Here is a 20,588-nt window from a genome sequence, read left to right as displayed (position 1 = left end):
TGCCTCAGATGGCCCGGCTCAGGGCGGGGCAGCCGAGATCTCGCGGCGCTTGGCAAGCTATAAAAGCTCGCTTCCGGAAGCCCGCCCCCTTCTTCTCCGACAGAACACGTGAGTGTGGTGGGCTGTGGCGGTGGCACTCGGCGTGGCGGCGGGAATCCGCGGACATCGGGCCGGAGCCGAGCGCGTCTAGGTTCTCCGGGCGGCCGCAGGCGCCAGGACCTCTCCGATTGCTGGTTCTTGTCTATATTTTCAGCAAATGGCGGATGACGCCGGTGCAGCGGGAGGGCCCGGAGGCCCCGGGGGCCCTGGAATGGGAGGCCGTGGCGGCTTTCGCGGAGGCTTCGGCAGCGGCATCCGGGGCCGGGGTCGCGGCCGCGGTCGGGGCCGGGGCCGGGGCCGTGGAGCTCGCGGAGGCAAGGCCGAAGACAAGGAGGTAAGGCTTAGCCCTGGGCGTGGGTGGGCCCGCGGGCGGCGCGAGAGGCGGCGCTGCTTACTGGCACCTTCTCTCCCTCCAGTGGATCCCCGTCACCAAGCTGGGCCGCTTGGTCAAGGACATGAAAATCAAGTCCCTGGAGGAGATCTATCTTTTTTCTTTGCCCATCAAGGTACCGCGCCGATCCGTGGGCGTCGGGCAGCAGCAACCCCAGAGAGCCCCTGGGAGTAATTTGGGCTGGGGTCGGAGGTTTCTGAGGTCTCTGATTTGAGAGGTTGAAGTGTGCGAGTGCGTAGGTGTCCGCCTCCGTGATCGTTAGTGGGGGGTGCCTCTGGGGAGAAGAGGCTGGATGTCTCCTGTCAGGAATAGGAAGTCAATGGGAAGCTTTTGAGGGATGGTACTTGTTTTTAATTAGCATCACTGATCTGTTGACTTTTACTGCAGGAGTCCGAGATTATCGACTTTTTTCTGGGGGCGTCTCTTAAGGATGAGGTTTTGAAGATTATGCCGGTGCAGAAGCAGACTCGTGCTGGCCAGCGGACAAGGTTCAAGGTATCGCCACCGTCTTGTGGTGGCTGGGTTGTTTGTGCCAGGGAGTTTGGTGAGACTCTCTCAGCTCTGCATAGTTACACTTGGTTTCACCCGTGTGACTTTCGTAATGGGGAGAGAGAGAAAAGATCTCCTCAAGACCTCTAGACTGGCCTCACGGTGGCCTCTCTTTTCTTGAGGCGTGCAACAATCTCTGGGCGAGGGATAGTGATGTTCTGTAGGACCACTGACCACCTCACACAGTCTCTTCACAGGCATTTGTCGCCATCGGAGACTACAACGGCCACGTCGGCCTGGGTGTTAAGTGCTCAAAGGAGGTAGCCACCGCCATCAGAGGGGCCATCATCCTGGCCAAGCTCTCCATTGTCCCGGTGCGGAGAGGCTACTGGGGAAACAAGATTGGCAAGCCCCACACCGTCCCTTGCAAGGTGAGCTGGGCAGTGGTGAGTGATGGACCTGTGACGAAGCACAGATTCCATCTTCCTGATTTCATACTCTTTCCCTTCCCAGGTGACTGGCCGCTGTGGCTCTGTGCTGGTGCGCCTCATCCCTGCCCCCAGAGGTACTGGCATCGTCTCGGCTCCTGTGCCCAAGAAATTACTGATGATGGCTGGTATTGATGACTGCTATACCTCAGCCAGGGGCTGCACAGCCACCCTGGGCAACTTCGGTAGGTGGCCCACTCATGGTTTCAGCCGTATCCTCTCTCAGCTTTGCTTGATCACACAGGCCTAGTGTGTGCTTGGCATCTTTTCAGAGAGAGAGAGAGGAAGGTCCTCCTAATGCACGGCAGACCTGCCTAAAGTGGCCTCTCCGTTTCTGGGAGTACAACAGCGTCTGCTGCTGCGGTGGGGGGCACTCGTCTCAAGTCAGGCCACTGATCCTCTCCTGATGTGTTTTGTTCTAGCCAAGGCTACCTTTGATGCCATCTCCAAGACCTACAGCTATCTGACTCCCGATCTCTGGAAGGAGACTGTGTTCACCAAGTCTCCCTATCAGGTACTGCTGGCCTGGCTAGTGGGTTGAGCTCGTTTGGGGTGAGCCATACCGCCTAAGTGTAAGTGAGCACAGGGGGTGACTGGTGTCCAACTGTGTTTCTTTTTCTAGGAATTCACTGACCATCTTGTAAAGACCCACACCAGAGTCTCTGTGCAGAGGACCCAGGCTCCAGCTGTGGCTACAACATAGGGTTTTTATACAACAGAAATAAAGTTAATTAAACCCGCTAATGGTTGTATTTTATCTCTGTACCACAATAAGGAATTGGAATAAGGCTCATTAAGATGAGGCGTTATGGGCCGGCCCGGTGGGCGCACTGCTACAGTGCGCTGCTTGGGAAGTGTGGCGGTGCTCCCGCCGAGGGTTTGGATTCCACGTGCAGACTGGCGGCTCACTGGCTGAGCAAGGAGCGGGGGCAACACCGAGGGTTGCAATCCCGTTGCTGGTCCCGGTCCGGTACGGGCGCAACACTGAGGGTTGCGATCCGTTGCCAGTCACGAAAAAAGACAAAAAAAAAAAAAGATGAGGCGCTAGAGATGACACCAGAAACATAGGCAGGTTACGTATTGTTTTATTTAAGGAATATAGTGGCAGTCAGGGAGGGGGCTCCACAGCTAGGCAGCAGCAGACTCTTTCGCAGTTTTCCTCTCGGCCATCATCCTCTGCTTCTGCTTTGCCAGGCACTTCCTGGCAGACTGATGGGCCCCCAGGTCTTGATCTGGCAAAGAAATGGGGACTCAGATGAAGAAACAAACTGGAAACCCAACCTAGTTCTCCCACGGCCCTGGGGGGGCCACGGTCTTTTCTACACAGAGGGAGGCAAGTCAGGTTTCTAAGATTATAAGCCAGGAGCTGTGAGGAATGGTGGTTCTGAACCCCCAAACCTGATTGGTAGAATTTGGGCAGCACCATTTTTAGAAACCATTGGTTCAGACTTGAGAACCACTGTTTTAGCAAAACTGGCCCACAGGGGAGCCAGACAGGAAGCAGGACCCAGGGACTGGGCCATGGAGGGGGCTCACTCACAACGATCCTGGTAGGCCTTGGCCACCTGGGTGAACTGCTCCAGCTCCTTGGCACAGTTCTGCCTGTAGCTCTCGCCTTCCCTCTGCTGACAGGCTTTAAGCCTCTCCTGGATAATATTGACAATTTCTTGATCGACTTTGCTGAAAGCAAAAGGAATCACAGAGGCTATCTGTAAGGAGTCTTTTCCCTGTACTCAAGGAGAGTAGGAGGACCTTGGAGCCCCAGGTCTGCCCACCCCCTTCACACCCACAATCTGTGCCAACACCAGGAAGCATATTTAGGCTGGCACAGGCCACCCCATGGTATCCCCAGAGAATGGTGGCCCAGCAGGATGCCCTGTGCAAGTCTGCACATCACCCGACGCTGTTCACATACTAGTCTCTTCTCCATTGCATTTCGGCTTCAAACATGCACAACACGTCCTTCTCCTTGCATTCAGTGATGTCCGGCACGCGGCGGTACTGCCGGTGGTAGTAGTAATACCTGTTCTTTGCGTGCTGCTGCTCTATAAACTCTGCAAAGAGAAAACCCTGGATTCAAAAAAATGCCCTGTCGGTTTGGACAGGTCACAGTTTGGACAGGCTTTGAGGTGTGTTACTTCTCATAAACAATGGAAGGGGGGAGGGATGAGATAGATTTCCTAAACGTTTCCAGCTTTTACAGAAACAGGCAAACAGACAGCCCTACAAAGTGCCACAGGTGGTGATGGCTACTGTGGATGGAGCCATCCTTTCACTTCGTCCCCACAACAACGCTACGGGGTGGGGGCAGGGCCTTCTCATTTACAGACACGGGACTGAGACTTAGATGCAGCTCAGAGAGCCCACCTTCCCCACAGCACGAGGACCCCACTGTGCAGGCAGAAGCTTCAATAGGGAGCCACGAAGCACAACTCCCACTCTGACCTTCAGGCCTCAGCTTCCCTACTGGTAAATTAACAAGATGGACTAAGTGAGATATCCATCCAGAAATATAAAACACTTCCTAAGACACTGGTACAAGAAAGGGAGCAGGGTCCACTGCTGGACTGTTCCAGATCCTTGCGGGTCTGGTTTGCGGACTTAAGCCTCCTTAACAAAAGAACCACCAGAGCGTGCTATGCACCCCAAATGTTTTTCCTTTGTTGTTGTTGATTGAACAGGTTGATTCACTGAACGGATGAAGTGCTGGTACTAGTCACCGAGGGCAGAGCCCAGGGAGCTGGCTGAACCACAAACAGGAAAACAGAAGTGCGGAGCACTGATTCAGACCAGAGGTGGGGAATCTGGGCATCTCTGCATCACTACCTGGTCATTTTGCAACTGAGGCCCAAAGGGGGCAAATGACCACCCCGAGGGCATGCAGGTGGTTAGCGGAGAATCCGTTCATTTCAACACACGGTTGCTGATCGCCTACATGCACAACGTCCCGTGCAAAGCTCTGTAGGGAAGAGTCGGATCTAACACGCTCTAGTACTCCGTCTGCAAACAACCCCGGGGCAGTGGAAGGGGTTCCCCGGATGGCGGGTCCGCGTGCAGTGAGCGTCCTGGTGCAGGAGGCAACGGGTGCGGCGGGCAGCAGAGACCCGGGAGGCAGGCCCGGGTTGCAGTGGGGAGGCCGAAGGAGGTGACAGAGCCCGGAGGTCTTAGGGTGGGGGGCCCGGGGTGCGGCGAGGGGAACTAGGCAGGGTGGGGGCCCGGGGTTCACGGCGCCGGCGGCGCGCGGAGTGAGGACCCGTACCTCTCACGAGGGTCACGGGCCGGTCCACGACAAGGTCGAAGGCTTTGGTCAAGTAGACGATGGGATTGGGCAGCGAGGTCTGCGGCGAGGGCGCCGGCGTGCGGCGCGGGGGCTCGGGGTAAACGTCCTTGTCCCAGCTGTCCGGCATGGCTGCCGCGGCCCGCGGCGGAGGACGCGAGAGCCGCACCTGCGCGCTGGGCCTGCCGCGCGGCACCACGGGACCTCGGGCTTCGCGCCCGCGGGCGCCCCCGCGTGGGGCTCGGCGCCACTGCTCTCGCGGGCGAGACGCAGGTCCATGCAGCTCCCAGTGCGCGCCCGGCCCTTGTGCGAAGTGTGGGAGGGAGCGAGGTCAACGAGTAACACGGAGCACCAAACGCCCCACCCCTCCAGGAAGCGTTCCTGGATTGCCCAGCCTCAACAGCTTTTTCTGGGCTCCACTGTCTCTGCCAGGCCCCTGGTGGACTGACTGAAGCCTGTGAGCTTGGGGGCCTGCCCAGGACAGATCAGGGAGCAGGACTTGTCCCCAGGGCCCTGGCCCATTGGGAGAGGGGGCTCGCGCCCTGGTTCAGATGGTTTTGTCCTGGCCCTGGGCACTCCGGCCTGGTTCTGATGGTTCCATTCTGGCCTTGAGCACTGTGGTGCCCTGAGGCAGCTCTGCTGAACAGGACCCTGTTAGCCATCATCCCTAATCTCCACACTTGGCACAGCCCCTGGCTGGTATCCAGGGAGGGTGCTGGTCACTTCCTGCCTAGAGGCTGGGGCCAGGGACACAGAGCCACCAACTCTATGGACTCGCAGAATCTAGAATCACAGAAACGTAAGAATTTCAAATTATGAACTCTCAGAAACTGACTGTCAGACCCCCCAAAATCTTATTTTAGTAGCATAGAATCTTAGTATCCAGTGACCCTTAGAGACATCTTAGGCTTATAAAACTCTATGATTCTACAGCTACAGAACTTTATAACCATAGAAATTTTTTCTTAGGAATCTTTGAATTGAAAAATAATCCCAAACTCTTTGTACACTGGGGAAAAAAAGCAAACAGGAAAAAAGTAAAGAATAAGACAGTTCAACCCCCCTTTCATTCACAACTTAAGTTCAAAATTTAAATTTATGGAAGTATCTAAATGCTCGTGGATCATAGGCTGTTAGAGTCAGGGATCTTGATCTTTAAGCACAGCCCTGGTGATCCTGAGGCCACAGAGTCATTCTCCCTGCCCCCCACGCCCCCACTCCCCCTGCTGTTTGTCCAGCTCAGTCCCACCGCCCTCAGGACAGGAATCCCCTCTGCCTCATTGTCAGCAACTGGACCCAGACTCCCGTCTTGGCTGCTGCCTGAGAGAAGCCTCCAACTGGGGTAGCTTGGCTTCTTCCAGGCCATGTTGGAGCTGTCCTGGGAGGGTTGTGACCCAGTCCTAGGGCCATCGAGGAGAGGAGTGCCAGCCCTGGCTCCAGGTGTCCCCACTCCAAGCTGCCCATCTGATGCCCCCCACGCCACCCTGCTCACCCTGCTCCTGGCACAGGAGACCTTACTGGCCACGGGGGATGGCTGCGCTCCCCTGCCAGGGCTATATCTGGGATCTGGCTGCTGTGTGTCCTAGCCCTGCCACTCGACCTCTGGCGCCTGCTGGAGAGGCCCCTTCCTGACTTGCAGGGATCGGCTGCCATGGTCAGTGGGTCCAGGGCAGTGGCGGGGGGTGGGCTGGGGCTGGAGCCGGAGCAAGCTGACCTTCCTGGGGAGGGTGCAGCTGGGCTTCCCGGATTCTCTCCCAGCAGGAACAGTCCTCCAGCCTGTATGGGAGTGGGAGGTCAGAGGGAGCAGCAAGGGGCCAGAGCTGGGCTGCTGGGACTAGAAGGGGCAAGGATCTGGAAAGATGGCAGCAGCCACCTGTCCCTGGAGCCCTCTGCTGCAGTATGGGCCCATCGCTTCTGGGTCCTGCCAGGCTGAGCCCACTGAGGCAGGAAGCCACTCCCAGGCAAACCTTCCCCTGCTTCCTATAGACAGATGGGGGAGGTACTGAGGACCGCCTGGACGGTCTCTAGCCCACTTTTCCTTTCTTTTTTTTTTTTTGTCTTTTTTGTGACCGGCAAGGGGATCGCAACCCTTGGCTTGGTGTCGCCCGCACACTGGCCATCCCTACATAGGATCCGAACCCGCGGTGGGAGCGCCGCTGCGCACCCAAGCGCAGCACTCCCCCGAGTGCGCCACGGGGCTGGCCCTCTAGCCCACTTTTCAAGGTCTGGGCTCTGGGATTATCCTGCTGCTGCACAGGGAGACCCCAGCTCTAACCTCCTTCCCTCCTGCCCCCAGTCCCACCGGAAGTTTTCTGCCCCTCGGCATGGACACCTGGGCTTCCTGCCCCACAAGAGGAGCTGCCGGCACCGGGGCAAAGTGAAGACGTGGCCGCAAGACGACCCCAGCCGGCCAGTGCACCTCACCGCCTTCCTGGGCTACAAGGCAGGCATGACCCACACCCTGCGTGAGGTGCACCGGCCGGGGCTGAGTGAGTTGCCACAGGGGAACAAACAGGGTGGGGTGAAGAACCTTCCAGATGCTAGAAGCCAGAGCTTGTTCCTGTGGGCCAGGAGGGGCCACAGCCCCAGAAAGGATGAGGCCCTGCCCACGGGAATCACAGTCAGGACAGTGATAGGATCGACGCTGACCTTTATCAAGTACTGACCACGGGCAACACCTCCAGGTGGGTTGTGTCATTGTCCCCAGTTTAGAAATGAGGACATCGAGGTATAGAGCAGTTAAGAAAGGATCCAGTCAGGGCCCGCCTGTGGCTCACTCGGGAGAGTGCGGTGCTGATAACACCAAGGCCCCGGGTTCGGATCCTATATAGGGACGGCCGGTTAGCTCACTGGCTGAGCGTGGTGCTGACAACACCAAGTCAAGGGTTAAGATCCCCTTACCGGTCATCTTTAAAAAAAAAAAAAAGGATCCAGTCACTCAGTTGGTAAGTGGAGGAGCTGGGATCCAAGGCAGGCGCCCCAGGATTCAATCACCTGCAATGATGTCTGCACTTCTTGGCCATTTCTGGACTATTCATGTACTATTACTCCATATATGCATACATATATATATATATATATACACACATACAGGGGTACTTCAAAAAGTTCATGGAAAAATAGAATTAAAAGATAATATGAACCTTTCCACAAACTTTTTGAAGATCCCTTGTATGTCATGTTTGTTTTTTGTTTTGTTTTGCGATAACTGTAGATTGATGCGGAGTTATAAGAAGTAATACAGAGAGATCTTATGTGACCTTCACCCAGTTTTCTCCAGTAGAAACATCTTGTAAACTGTAGCAATATGTTACAACCAGGACACTGACGTGGCTACAAGCCACCCCTCCTATTCAGGTCTCCCGGTTCAGCCTGCATTTGTGCGTGTGTGTGCATGTGTGTGTGTGTGTTGAGTGCAGTGCTGTCACACGTGGAAGTCTGTGTATCCACCTCCTCAGTCCAGATACAGAACGTTCTATTCCCACGAGGACCGCTCGAGTTGCCTGTGTATAGCTGACGCTCCCTCCCAAACCTTCAGGCAACCACGCATTGCATCCATTCTTCATCTTTCCTAATATGTATTTTTTTTTTTCCTTTTTGTCTTTTTTCGTGACCGGCAACGGATCGCAACCCTCAGTGTCGCGCCCGTACCGGACCGGGACCAGCAATGGGATCGCAACCCTCGGTGTTGCGCCCGCACCTCGCTCAGCCAGTGAGCGGCCGGTCTGTATGTGGGATCCGAACCCTCGGCGGGAGCGCCGCCGCGCTCCCAAGCGGCGCACTGTAGCAGTGCGCCACCAGGCCGGCCCCCTAATATGTATTTTTCCCTTTATTTTTTTATTGTGGTGAAATGTGCATAATGTAATTTTTACTGCTTTAACCCTTTTTAACTGCTTAGTGGCATACAGTACTGTGCCTTTTTTTTTTTTTTTTTTAAAGATGACTAGTGGGCCGAGTCCATGGTGCACTCGCTGGGAGCGCAGTGGCACTCCCGCCGCAGGTTCAGATCCTATATAGGGATGACCGGTGTGCTCACAGTGCTCACTGGCTGAGCGCGGTGCAGCTGGTCTCAAAAAGGACAAAAAAAAAAAGATGACTAGTAAGGGGATCTTAACCCTTGACTTGGTGTTGTCAGCACCACACTCAGCCAGTGAGCTAACTGGCCATCCTTATATGGGATCCGAACCTGTGGCCTTGGTGTTATCAGCACCACAGTCTCCCGAGTGAGCCACGGGCCGGCCCTGTACCATGTCTTTTTTTTTTTTTAAAAGATGACCGGTAAGGGGATCTTAACCCTTGACTTGGTGTTGTCAGCACCACGCTCACCCCAGTGAGCAAACTGGCCATCCCTATATGGGATCTGAACCCATGGCCTTGGTGTTATCAGCACCGCACTCTCCCGAGTGAGCCACAGGCCGGCCCATGTACCGTGTCTTTTAAACATGTATTTCTTTTGCTTCATGTCAGCCTATGCAGTAATATCCATAAAATCATGAGATTTGGTCTAGTCTTGCTTGACTTATAAAAATACATTTATAGTTAATAAAATAAAAAATGCTCATTTGGGCTCCAGTAAAGGAGACTCAACCCCACCGTTGGAGGTTGATGCCCTGGCTGCTGGCCCCATGCTCTCCTGGTCCCTCCCCCTGTGGTGGCCCTTCCCCATGGGGTCCCCCTCCATCCACCTGTTCCTGGGTCTCATCCAGAAATTTCCAAGCGGGAAGAGGTAGAGGCAGTAACGATTGTGGAGACACCACCCGTAGTGGTGGTGGGCGTGGTGGGCTATGTGGCCACCCCTCGAGGCCTGCGGAGCTTCAAGACCATCTTCGCAGAACACCTCAGCGATGAGTGCCGCCGCCGCTTCTACAAGGACTGGTGAGGGCCGCCTTTGGGTGGGCCGTGAGAGCGCTGGTGGGACCCCAGGGGTTGGTTGCCTGAGGCCCAGCCCTGCGCTGGAGTGATGAGGGTGGGTGGGTAGGAGCAGAAGTGCCAATGGTGTGTGGAAGGTAGGAAGGTACGTGTGCGTGTGTGTGTGCGCATGTGTGTGTGGTGCCCTCACTTCAATAAAAGCTGACTACTAGAGGGCTGGAGAAAAAAATCTGGACCGAGGAACAAAAGGGAGCAAATATGCATTCTAATCCTCAGTGTTAATTAAAGGGCTAATTTGATAGAATGTCAAAGTTGGCTCTGAGCTTCCTAGCAGCCAGGTTGAAAAGGGAAACAGCCAACTGAGATGCTCTTGTACCTTGAAAGAAATGTATTCTCAGACCTCAAATCTTCCCTGGCACTATGTCCTGAAAGGGAGACCCACCTTCCTGGGGAAACTCACCAACAGGCCCCCTCACGGAGGCAGAGGCACAGCTCAGCCTTGACCCTCTATGGGAGGTGACAAGTTTGTGCCCCAGAGTCAGATCAGACCATGACCACGGGCAAGCTGGCTGACCTCTTGAGTTCCTCTGCTGTAAAATGGGGCTAGGAGTGGCCCCTGCACTGTGGGGCTCTGTGCAGATTAGAGGAGCGAGGTGTGTCATTGCACAGTGCAGAGTGAAGCATCAGTAAACGCCAGCTGCCCTCGTTCTCATTGTTTCTGTCACCAATTTGCCCCTCATCCAGGGGCTTTAACCTCTGGGAACCTCGGTTTCTTCATCTATAGAATGGGCATAATAATTTCCACCTTCAAGAATTCTGGTGAGGGTTAGAAATGATGTCTCCCAAGCCTGAGGCCTGGTGCCTGGCCGCAGTGCCCACTGTGTGCTTTAGAAGTGGGATCAACAGTCTGAGCGCTGTGGCAGGTGGGGTGGCCTCCATGTGCCTGGACCCCAGAGCTTGCCAGAAACCCCCTTCTCTGAGTTTCTGCACATCTGCCGCTCACTCCAGGCCCCAGGAGGGAGGGAGGGTACCCACTCTACAGAGGAGGAAACCGCAGCCTAGAGAGGGAGGGAGAGTCTCTGTTCAAAGTTGGCATGTGGAACCAGCCCAGGGGCCTCAGGGAAATTTGGTGGAGTGGGAGTAGGTTGTGGGCAGGATGGGCCTGGGAGCTGCCTTGGCTGAGGCCTCTGAGCACCCTCTTGTGTGTGGCTCAGGCACAAGAGCAAGAAGAAAGCCTTCACCAAGGCCTGCAAGAGGTGGCGGGACACTGATGGCAAGAAGCAGCTCCAAAAAGATTTTGCTGCCATGAAGAAGTATTGCAAGGTCATTCGGGTCATTGTCCACAGCCAGGTCAGCCCCTCCTCCACCTGTTTACCCCCTGGGCCGGCCCTCCCCCAACCTCCCCACCCTCCGCCATCCCAGCTTCCAGGAGCCCTGGCAAATGTCAGCCTAAAAATACCACGAGCCTTGGAAACAGGCCCAAAGGGTTGGCTGACTGGCTGCACTGGCCACCTACAGCTCCAGGGATGGGATGTGAAGGGTCAGTGTACACTGAGGGGCCATGGGACACCAGCCATGCCTGGGAACAACCAAGGCCCTGAACTTCCCCAAAGGGCCGGGATCTCCCGCCAGATGCCCACTGTGGAGGGTCGGCTGCCCCCTCTGGGTTCCAGCATAAGTGTGTGCATATCAGTGTTTGTACCTGTAGTCTGGCTTGAGGTGGGTTGACAGATAACCAACATCCTCTAGTTTATTCTGGAAGACTCTTTGGGGTCTTGTTCTCAGGGAAGGCTTCCCTAAGCCCCAGAGCAGTGACCCCCCCCACCCTGCCCCTCTCTAGAGCCACTCACAATACCTTGGGTACACCCCTCTCCCCAGTTACTCTCCCACTTGTAGTTCCTGGTGAAGCACATCATTGGTTAATGTCTGCCTCCCTTGGCAGACTCGAGGGGCAGAGGCCAGGTTGGCAAGGGCCACAGCTGCCTGGTTCACCGCTGAGCCCTCTGACCACAAAGATCCTTGTATGCAATGAGTGCTCCATAAATACTTGTTGAGCACTGTCCTGTGATCTAACTGGTCTCTCTGTTTCCAACTCTATGTCCCTGTACAGCCTGTGCCTCACACAGCATCAGCCAGAGATGTTTTAAAATACAAATCAGATCGTGTCACACCCTGCACTTGAAAGAAAGCCTGAGCTCCTCCCTACAAGACCTGCCTGGTCCCCACTCACCCTCCTTTCTCACCACCATCTAGCCACATTGGTCTCCCTCTGTCCCGCCAACTCTCCAAGCTCTTCCCTGCCACAGGGCCTTTGCACATGCTGTTCTCACTGCCCAAAGAGTCTCGGATCTTTTTTTTTTTTTTTAATTGCCTTTTTATTTATTTTATTTTTGGCAGCTGGCCAGTGTGGGGCTCTGAACCTTTGATCTTGGTGTTATAACGCTGTGCTCTAACCAACTGAGCTAACCAGTTACCCATAGAGGCTCCTTCTTGCTATCAGTGTCACCTCCTAAGAGAGGTCCTTTTTGACCACTCTATCTGAAATAACTGCCCCCCATATTCTGTCAGAGCATTTTGCCCTCTCTAAGACTTTATTTGGCTTCCGTCAGTTCCCCAACTAGGTGGTGGCTCCCTGAGGTGTGGGACCCTGTCCGCCTCATTCCACACTGTACCCACAGTGCCTAGCATAGCACACAGCTGGAGCATGGAAACACCTGTGAATGAGTGCACGTGGGAAAGACTTTGGGGGTCACCAGCTGCCCATGTCAGTGTGCAGGTGGTGGGGGTGGCCCTCAGAAACCAACCACCATGCCATGTCCTGCAGATGAAGCTGTTGCCCTTCCGGCAGAAGAAGGCCCACATCATGGAGATCCAGCTGAACGGTGGTACAGTGGCAGAGAAGGTGGCCTGGGCCCAGGCCCAGCTGGAGAAGCAGGTGCCGGTGCATAGTGTGTTCAGCCAGAGTGAGGTCATTGATGTCATCGCTGTCACCAAGGGCCGGGGCATCAAAGGTAGGGCCCGGTGGGGATGGAGGCTCCAGGCAAGGCTGCCTGAAGGCACTGCGACCCAGACTGGCCTCTCAGCCAGCAGCCTCTCCCACCTGCAGGGGTCACAAGCCGTTGGCATACCAAGAAGCTGCCACGGAAGACCCACAAGGGGCTGCGCAAAGTGGCCTGCATTGGTGCCTGGCACCCCGCCCGTGTGGGCTGCTCCATCGCCCGGGCTGGGCAGAAGGGCTACCACCACCGCACGGAGCTCAACAAGAAGGTGTGTGTGTGGCCCTGGAAGGGGGAAGTCACATGGTCAGACCCCAGTGGGTGAAGTGTATGATCCAGACAACTGCCTGGGTCCCAAATGCCCCCACTAGTGCCAGAGACTGAGCATGTGTGCTGATGGGCAGGGACATGTCACTGGCCCCAGAGGCCACCTCCTGCCTCCAATGTGCCCTCTTCTCCTGGCAGATTTACCGCATTGGCCGGGGGCTGCACATGGAGGATGGGAAGGTGGTCAAGAACAATGCGTCCACCAGCTATGATGTGACCGACAAGTCCATCACGCCGCTGGTGAGGCTGGGTGGCCAGGCAGGCCGAGGGGCCTAGCATGTTTGTGGGGAGCAGGCCCAAGCCCCAGTGGGTTCTGCCCTGCCTCAGGAGCATGAGATGTGTGCCTGCAGCTGGATGCTGCCCCACAGGCAGACTGGGGCACAGGGCCATGCTAGGCAGGCAGTGGTGTGGGACCTGGCGGACCCTCTCCTCTGCTGTCCCAAGCATTTGGCTGCAGGCACCAGCGAGCAGCCACCTGGGTGGACAAAATTCTCCAAGCCTCCTGTGGAGGCAGCCTACACTCCAGCTGCCATCATGGAGGTGGTGCATAGAAGCTCTGACTGTGACTTAGGAGTCAGGCCACCTGGGCTCAAACTCCAGCTCCAGCACATAGCAGCTGCAGAGCCTGGAGCAAGTGACTCCACCTCTCAGAGCCTCAGTCCCCCCCCCATGCAGATTGTTGGGCCAGCCCATGGCTCACTTGGGAGAGCGTGGTGCCGACAACACCAAGTCCAGGGTTAAGATCCCCTTACCGGTCATCTTTATAAAAAAAAAAAAAATGCAGATTGTTAAATTAGATAGTGCACGGAAAGGACTTAGCATGTGGCTCAGATGCCGCCCTGATTAGTGATCAAGTATGAGGTGTCACCCCTACACCTGGGGGCTGGACACAGGGCCCTTTCCAATCACAGCCCTGTGGGAGGAATTCTCCTAGAGCTCCCAGCCACCCCCTAAATCGCAGCCCTTTCCCCTGGCCTCTGACCCGCTTCCCCCGCAGGGCGGCTTCCCCCACTATGGGGAAGTCAACAATGACTTCGTCATGCTGAAGGGTTGCATTGCGGGTACCAAGAAGCGGGTCATTACGCTGAGAAAGGTCAGTACTTGCGGTGGGCCGGGGAGCGTGTGTCCCATGGGCTGCCCTGGCCACCAAGGGGAATCAGGATGGTAGGAGCAGAAACGGAGGGGTCTGGCAGGATCTGGGAGAGCAAGACCTTCCCGGTGTGGACTGGAGGTGACAGGAAGGGGCGGTGGGACCTCCGGCCTTGACGCTGTCCTCTCCTATGGATCCCCAGTCCCTCCGGGTGCACCACAGCCGCCAAGCCTTGGAGAATATTGAACTCAAATTCATCGACACCACCTCCAAGTTTGGCCATGGCCGCTTCCAGACTGCCCAAGAGAAGAGGGTCTTCATGGTGAGCCCAACCCCCTCCCTGTTCTCTGGGTCTCGGACTACACATACCGCCTGCCCCAGAGCAGAGAAGGTGCAGGAGACGGAGTCGGCGGGCCGGCCGTGGGAGGGGCAGTATTCCTAGGCATTTTCTGTGATTAACGCTCTTCCTGCCGCCCCCCCCCCCCCCAAGGGCCCCCAGAAGAAGCATTTCGGGAAGGAAAAGCCGGAGACCATAGGAGACTTGTAGGCTGCGCGGCAGCGCGGGCCACCCCTGCCTGCCCTGCTGTCTAATAAAGGCCTTGGCAACTCTTTCTGCGATGTCTCGGAGGGTTGGGGCGTGGAAACACAGCTTGACGGTCGGCGGCCCAGGGTTGGGCGCCGGGCACAGGACGAGCGGACGCGGCACTGCGAACGCACCTCCCTCCCCTGAACGCAAGTGCCCCACAGGCTGCCTGGGGCGCGCGGGGAGGGGCGGGGCCTGCTGGGGAGACAGGATTGGGCAGGTCTTCGGGGAGGGGGCGGGGCCTCCTGGAGGCAAAAGCTGGAACCGCTGATCTGCGGGAAGCTTGGTCCTCGGGAAGGGGCGGGGCCTCTGGAAGGAGGGCCCGGGTGGCTCGAGGCGTGATTGGTCCTCTGGCGGGGACGGGACGTAGGGACCGGGGGCGTGATTGGTGTTCAGGAGGAGAGGCGGGAGGAGAGGCGGGCGCGGCTCGGCGCCCTACGGACGGCTGCCTTGCCCAGGTTGGAGGCCGCGAGCACGGCGGTCCGCGCGGAGCCATGTCCTTCTGCAGCTTCTTCGGGGGCGAGGTCTTCCAGAACCACTTTGAGCCGGGTACGGCCTGCGGCCTGCTGCTGGGAGGGCAGCGGGGTGCATTAGAGGGGCGTCGCCGCACTCCGGCTGGTGCCGGAGCCCTGCAGCCCGGGATGGGGGCGAGTGTGGGTAAAGGGGATCGCAGGGAGGGGGAGGGCTGGAGGTCCGGAGAGTAGGGGTGCCTGGGGGGAGAGTGGACCTTAGAGGGAGGACGGGGCTCGGGTGTGAACGTGGCGGTTACTGGGGGACTCCGTAGGGCCGGGCACACGGGGTGGTGACTCATGGACAGCCCTCACCGCTGGCCCAGGCTGCGTGAGCCCTTAGTGAGTCCCCCCCTGGGCTGAGCTCGCCTGGTAATGGACTAATTTGGTAAAAAAGTGTCCACAGGCAAGACTAGGGCATTGGCCTCCCTGGGGCGGGATCTGTTGGGTGGATGTCAGCCCTCAAGGGGGCTGGACTGTGACACCGGGCATCACCGGGCCAGCTGTGACACAGTACTACCAGGGGAAAGCCGTCCCTGACACCCTATGGCTGTGGGAACCCAGTTGTCTTCTGGCTGCTCTGCGAAGCTGGAAACCCTACTCCCGCAGCAACTCCCGGCTCCTCTACTTCCTTCTCGTGTTCCTGGTAAAGGCTGAGTAGTTCACAGGCTCCAGGGAAGACTATCCATTGGGGCTGGGTGAGCGGGTGATTCAACACCCCTGGAGGTTCCTTTTTTAGTCCTTCAAACAGTTTTTTTTTTTTTTTTGTCTTTTTTTTTTTTTGTCTTTTTCCGTGTCCGGCAACGGATCGCAACCCTCAGTGTTGCCCCCGTACCGGACCGGGGACCGGCAACGGGATTGCAACACTCGGTGTCGCTCCCGCGCCTCGCTCAGCCAGCGAGCGGGAACCGGTCTGCATGTGGGATCCGAACCCTCGGGTGGGAGCGCCGCCGCGCTTCCCAAGCGGCGCACTATCCAGTGCGCCACCGGGCCGGCCCAGTTTTTTTTTTTTTAAAGATGATCGGTAAGAGGATTTTAACCCTTGACTTGGTGTTGTCAGCACCACGCTCTCCCAAGCGAACTAACCGGCCATCCTTATATAGGGATCGGAACCCATGGCCTTGGTGTTATCAGCACCACACTCTCCCAAGGCTGGCCCCTTTAAACAGTTTTGCAAGTCAGTTTTACAACCTTCCCTCCCCCTCTTCACCCGAAAGTGACCTTTTGGGGATAGGTTGAAATCTGTGCTCCTCCCCAGCCCTGTCTTCCTGGCTTCCTTTTTGGCCCAGAGGCTGTTTCTCTGGGACCATTCTCTTCCTGCCTGGAGAGCAGGCTGGTGGCTGGGTGTCCAACTCAGGGCTTTGTTGGGTAGCGGCGATGGCCACTTGAGAAGGGGTGTGGGCCAGGTGGTTGTGTTGGCCATGTCAGGGCCCTCACTGTATGGGTCCTGCTTGATGTTAGGGGAGAGTGGTATGTCCTCATCAGATGGCCTGGGTTCCTTCCTGGCTGCACACCTTCTAGCTTGGTGTCTTTGCATAACCTAGCCTCAGCTTCCTCATGTGTAAAGTGGAAAGGTTAAAACACTCTGTGTCACAGGGTTGTTGAGACAGCCAACTAGATAAGTGTGAACAGTAACTTCCCTCATCTCTGATGCATCCACTAAAGCTCAGCACCAAGGTCAGGGGTTCAGATGTTCATACCAGCCAGCCAGCCACCAAAAGCAAACAAATATGAGCTTGATCGGTGTCTTCCTTGCAGAGCCAGCCCCGTGGCCTGTGAATGGCAGGTGTGTGGGGAGGGTGTGCAGCTCACCCTCGGAATGGGGCAGCACTGTCTTCCCTGGGTCCAAGGATCTTGGAGCTTGCCCAGAGAGGCTGGAGCTGACAGATCTTTGCTTTTGCCTCTCTTTCCACCCCCAGGTGTCTATGCGTGTGCCAAGTGTGGCTATGAGCTGTTCTCCAGCCGCTCAAAGTATGCACACTCATCCCCATGGCCAGCATTCACCGAGACCATCCATGCTGACAGTGTGGCCAAGCGTCCAGAGCATAATCGACCTGAAGCCTTAAAGGTGGGTGGCAGCGGCAGGGGGAGAGGGTGGCCAGGGAGGGCCAGAGTGCCCATCACACCTTGCTTCCTTGCCCACAGCTCTAGGGGCTTAGATCTGTCTATCCCAGGCCTCTGGACCCAGCTGGGAGATCAGCCATCCAAACTATGGAGAGAGTCTGGTGTCCTGGTGAGAAGAGTGGAAACAGGACAGCTTTCCTGTATGTGCTGCAGGACCAAGGTCAACCTGTCACGTCAATAGTTATCTTGGGAAATGGGCGTGTAGGGAGAAACAACATCTGCTGGCAGAAGTAAGGGCCATCGCCATGGCTGTTTTGTGGGTCAGAAGCTCATGCGGGTGTTTTGTGGTCTTCCCAGGTGTCCTGTGGCAAGTGTGGCAATGGGCTGGGCCACGAGTTCCTGAATGACGGCCCCAAGCGGGGGCAGTCCCGATTCTGAATATTTAGCAGTTCCCTGAAGTTCATCCCTAAAGGTGAGCTTGCCCTCTGCAGCCAGAGGCAGGGCCTCTTGTACATTGTAGAGGTCTAGGCTTTCCCACTTAACATGACAAAGTATAGGGGGCACCAGATCATGCTGCCCAGGAACTGCCCAGAGTCACCCCAAAAGTTGGCTGCAGGGCAGGGACGGGGGGATGAATGTTCTGTTTCCTCTGCCTGATTGTGTTCGCCCCAAAAAGGTACATCTGAGGGAGGATGTGGAAAAGGGTTTTCTCCACAGACCAGGCCTTTCCCTGTGGCTAGAGTCAGAGATAGGGACTGGCAGAGGCTGAGGACCTAGGCTGTGCAAGCACATCTTCTGCTGGCTGTCACCATGGGCTTGCTTCTTGGCCTCTGAGCCTGTCTCCTCCTTTGCGTGGTAGCCACGGTAGCAGAGCCTGTGCCCAGGGCCACTGAGAACAACTGCATGTACTGCAGTGCCCCTGGGCCTGGCACATAGTAATAGCTCAATAAGCCCACAGCCTTGTTGGCACAATTCTTATTAATGGTGGTTGTGTTTGGGGAGCTGTCCCTTGTGTGTGTGCTATCTGAACTCAGTCTCCTCTCTGGTCCACTGCTCTCGTGCTCACCCAGATCCTCATGCATCATCGCATGACGTCTGCAGAGCCAGCCAGCCTCAGGTTCCTCCCCATGCTCTGTAGTTCAAATCCCAGAGCCTCCCTTGCTGTCCGCAGGACCGTGGCCAGTCTCTTAATCTGTTTCACCCTCTTTCAAATGTGGTTGCTAATAGCCCCTCCCCACTGCTGTCACCGTGGGGCCTAAGTGAGCAGTCTGTGAAGGCCTGATGCATGATAAGCGTGTGATGATGTCTTTTTCCTCTCGATGTTTTCTGTCCTCTGTGTCTGTGGAGGAAGGAGAGACTCCCCCAGATCTCAGGGAATAAGACAGGGCACACAGACTCCCACCAGCTGGGGGTCAGGGCCTCCAGCTCCCTGGCTCACAGGTCGGGCAGGGGTGGGCCCTCTCAGCAAACAGTGTCTGAAGCATGACTTCACAGTGACTTGTTTTTCTCTCCTCTCCCTCCTTTCTTTCAGGCAAAGAAACTTCTGCCTCCCAGGGGCACTAGGCAGGCAGCCCACACCCACCCCAGATAAACACAGCATGGCGGCCATGCTCTGGCCATCCCACCTTGAACTGGAACCATGGACATTCAGACAGACAGGTGGGGCAGGGGCGGCTGAGACATCGGGAAGGCTACCAAGGCTTTGGTTATGAACGGGATCTTTTTGGAAAAAGTTTATTTGCTGATAGTCCATCCCTTTCTGTCAAGACAGGCCTGGGGGACAGGGGCCGAGCTGTTGGTCGTCTTAGCCTCCCACTCACAGAGGCAGTCTCCAGAGGGTGGGCTTTGGGCTTAGCTCATCTTTGAATGATGTTACACCCCCACCTTCTCTTCACTCTAGCCCGCTGTCCCCTCCCTGTATGTCTGGACTCACCCATGTGGGGCCCAGTTCCAAGGTGGTCTCTGGTCCTCGCCAAAGCCTGCGCCTGTCTCCCCCAAACTGTGCTAGGAAACAACATAAATGGAGGTGGCCCTGGCCAGCCGCTCCAGCCCTTGTCACTGCATGATCCGCTCTGGTGAAACCCTTCCAGGCCAGCCAGGGTAGTGATGGTCTGTGACCCGCTGGGGAGCAGGCCAACGGGACAGACCCTTGGTCTCTCGTCTGTGAGAGCAGAAACCCTGACCCAGTTCCACAATCTGTGCAGGTGAAGTTTGCCTCACTCTTAGGAAAGCAGCTGTTGCTCCATTATCATGACTAACACAAGCTGGGGCCCTGGAGTTTACACCCTTCAATTCATGCCTGCAGAGATGTCCCTTCCCGGGCTGGCCCGTGGCTCACTCGGGAGAGTGTGGTGCTGATAACACAAAGGCCACGGGTTCGGATTCCATATAGGGATGGTTGGTTAGTTCACTGGGTGAGCGTGGTGCTGACAACACCAAGTCAAGGGTTAAGATCCCCTTACCGGTCATCTTTTAGGAAAAAAATAAAAAAAAATAAAAAGAGATGTCCCTTCCCGGGCTGGCCCGTGGCTCACTCGGGAGAGTGTGGTGCTGATAACACAAAGGCCACGGGTTCGGATTCCATATAGGGATGGTTGGTTAGTTCACTGGGTGAGCGTGGTGCTGACAACACCAAGTCAAGGGTTAAGATCCCCTTACCGGTCATCTTTTAGGAAAAAAATAAAAAAAAATAAAAAGAGATGTCCCTTCCCAAGATACGGCAACTGTGACTTACTGTACATGCTCAGAAGCTCTTGCAGTATGGGAGGGTGGGTGATACCAAAGCCATCCATCCCCACATCTTGAATCCTTTCAGGAGTAATTGGGTGGAAATCAATAAACAAATTAAACCCAGGCCAGCTGTGTTTAACAACGCCAGGGATGCCAAGACATGAATGCCAGGACTTTGCACAGTTTTCTTTCTTTCTTTCTTTCTTTTTTTTTTTTTTTTTTGCAAATATCGATTGAGTGTCTTCTCTGTGCCTGATTCTGGGCTTGGTGCTGGGGGTGCAGCTGTGGGCAAGATAGATGGGGTTCTGTCCTCAAGGTCCCATGGTGTAGCAGGAAGACTGACAGTGAGTTAATGTAAGACAGGGCCCTGGGCAACTAGAGTAGGATAGTAGCACTAGAATGTGTGAGGGGATGGTTGGGTGCTGCTCCTTTGGCCCCAGTGGCCAAGGAGGAGGGCTCTGAGGAGGGGTCATAGCTCAGCAGTGACTAGTGAGAGACTGGAGGAGAGGAGCTTCCTGGGCAGTAGGCACAGCATGTACAAAGGCCCTGTGACCTCAGCAAACCTGGCCTGCCCCAGGCTGCGAAGAGTGAGATACAAAGTATGACCCTGAGGAGGTGAGCTACTCTCCAAAAGTATGATATGATTTTTTTCCAATTCATATTGACAAATCTGTGG

The 20,588-nt window shown here is 56.1% G+C and overlaps 4 protein-coding genes across 4 annotated transcripts; 3 read left to right on the top strand and 1 right to left on the bottom strand.

Annotated features, from left to right (window-relative positions):
• Positions 1–91: 91 nt before the first annotated feature.
• RPS2 (ribosomal protein S2) lies at positions 92–2,211 on the top strand. Its single transcript, XM_008581639.1, has 8 exons — positions 92–108; positions 254–433; positions 516–605; positions 878–985; positions 1,237–1,410; positions 1,493–1,652; positions 1,890–1,981; positions 2,090–2,211. The coding sequence occupies exons 2-8, from the start codon at positions 257–259 to the stop codon at positions 2,168–2,170; spliced, it is 882 nt and encodes a 293-aa protein (XP_008579861.1). The 5' UTR covers positions 92–108; positions 254–256; the 3' UTR covers positions 2,171–2,211.
• Positions 2,212–2,535: 324 nt separating this feature from the next.
• NDUFB10 (NADH dehydrogenase (ubiquinone) 1 beta subcomplex, 10, 22kDa) lies at positions 2,536–4,913 on the bottom strand. Its single transcript, XM_008581629.1, has 4 exons — positions 4,727–4,913; positions 3,383–3,521; positions 3,008–3,147; positions 2,536–2,699 (listed from the first exon to the last, which is right to left on the bottom strand). The coding sequence occupies exons 1-4, from the start codon at positions 4,872–4,874 to the stop codon at positions 2,596–2,598; spliced, it is 531 nt and encodes a 176-aa protein (XP_008579851.1). The 5' UTR covers positions 4,875–4,913; the 3' UTR covers positions 2,536–2,595.
• Positions 4,914–6,342: 1,429 nt separating this feature from the next.
• On the top strand, positions 6,343–14,574 carry RPL3L (ribosomal protein L3-like). Its single transcript, XM_008581621.1, has 10 exons — positions 6,343–6,398; positions 7,041–7,233; positions 9,451–9,619; positions 10,828–10,963; positions 12,438–12,624; positions 12,720–12,880; positions 13,075–13,176; positions 13,934–14,029; positions 14,229–14,348; positions 14,517–14,574. Exons 1-10 carry the CDS (start codon positions 6,396–6,398, stop codon positions 14,571–14,573), a joined length of 1,224 nt encoding a protein of 407 aa, XP_008579843.1. The 5' UTR covers positions 6,343–6,395; the 3' UTR covers position 14,574.
• Positions 14,575–15,054: 480 nt separating this feature from the next.
• MSRB1 (methionine sulfoxide reductase B1) lies at positions 15,055–19,387 on the top strand. The gene is given in 4 exon segments (XM_008581612.1): positions 15,055–15,158; positions 17,038–17,186; positions 17,540–17,654; positions 18,714–19,387. Coding segments are annotated over 4 exon segments (351 nt in total). The 5' UTR covers positions 15,055–15,103; the 3' UTR covers positions 18,746–19,387.
• Positions 19,388–20,588: the final 1,201 nt, after the last annotated feature.

This window comes from Galeopterus variegatus, unplaced genomic scaffold (assembly GCF_000696425.1).
Source record: "Galeopterus variegatus unplaced genomic scaffold, G_variegatus-3.0.2 Scaffold92, whole genome shotgun sequence".
NCBI lineage: Eukaryota > Metazoa > Chordata > Mammalia > Dermoptera > Cynocephalidae > Galeopterus > Galeopterus variegatus.
This window is presented reverse-complemented; position numbering and strand designations above follow the sequence as displayed.

What these genes read in the sequence shown, in the direction of transcription:
- RPS2 (XM_008581639.1), top strand. Translation starts at nt 257, where the DNA reads ATGGCGGATGACGCCGGTGCAGCGGGAGGGCCCGGAGGCCCCGGGGGC. An exon ending in GCAAGGCCGAAGACAAGGAG is followed by an intron (nt 434 to 515) that starts GTAAGGCTTAGC and finishes CTCTCCCTCCAG; the next exon opens with TGGATCCCCGTCACCAAGCT. An exon ending in TCACCAAGTCTCCCTATCAG is followed by an intron (nt 1,982 to 2,089) that starts GTACTGCTGGCC and finishes TTCTTTTTCTAG; the next exon opens with GAATTCACTGACCATCTTGT.
- NDUFB10 (XM_008581629.1), bottom strand. Translation starts at nt 4,874, where the DNA reads ATGCCGGACAGCTGGGACAAGGACGTTTACCCCGAGCCCCCGCGCCGC. An exon ending in ATGCAATGGAGAAGAGACTA is followed by an intron (nt 3,148 to 3,382) that starts GTATGTGAACAG and finishes TTTTGCTTTCAG; the next exon opens with CAAAGTCGATCAAGAAATTG. An exon ending in CAAGGCCTACCAGGATCGTT is followed by an intron (nt 2,700 to 3,007) that starts GTGAGTGAGCCC and finishes TTTCTTTGCCAG; the next exon opens with ATCAAGACCTGGGGGCCCAT.
- RPL3L (XM_008581621.1), top strand. An exon ending in ACAAGTCCATCACGCCGCTG is followed by an intron (nt 13,177 to 13,933) that starts GTGAGGCTGGGT and finishes CTTCCCCCGCAG; the next exon opens with GGCGGCTTCCCCCACTATGG. An exon ending in AAGAGAAGAGGGTCTTCATG is followed by an intron (nt 14,349 to 14,516) that starts GTGAGCCCAACC and finishes CCCCCCCCCAAG; the next exon opens with GGCCCCCAGAAGAAGCATTT.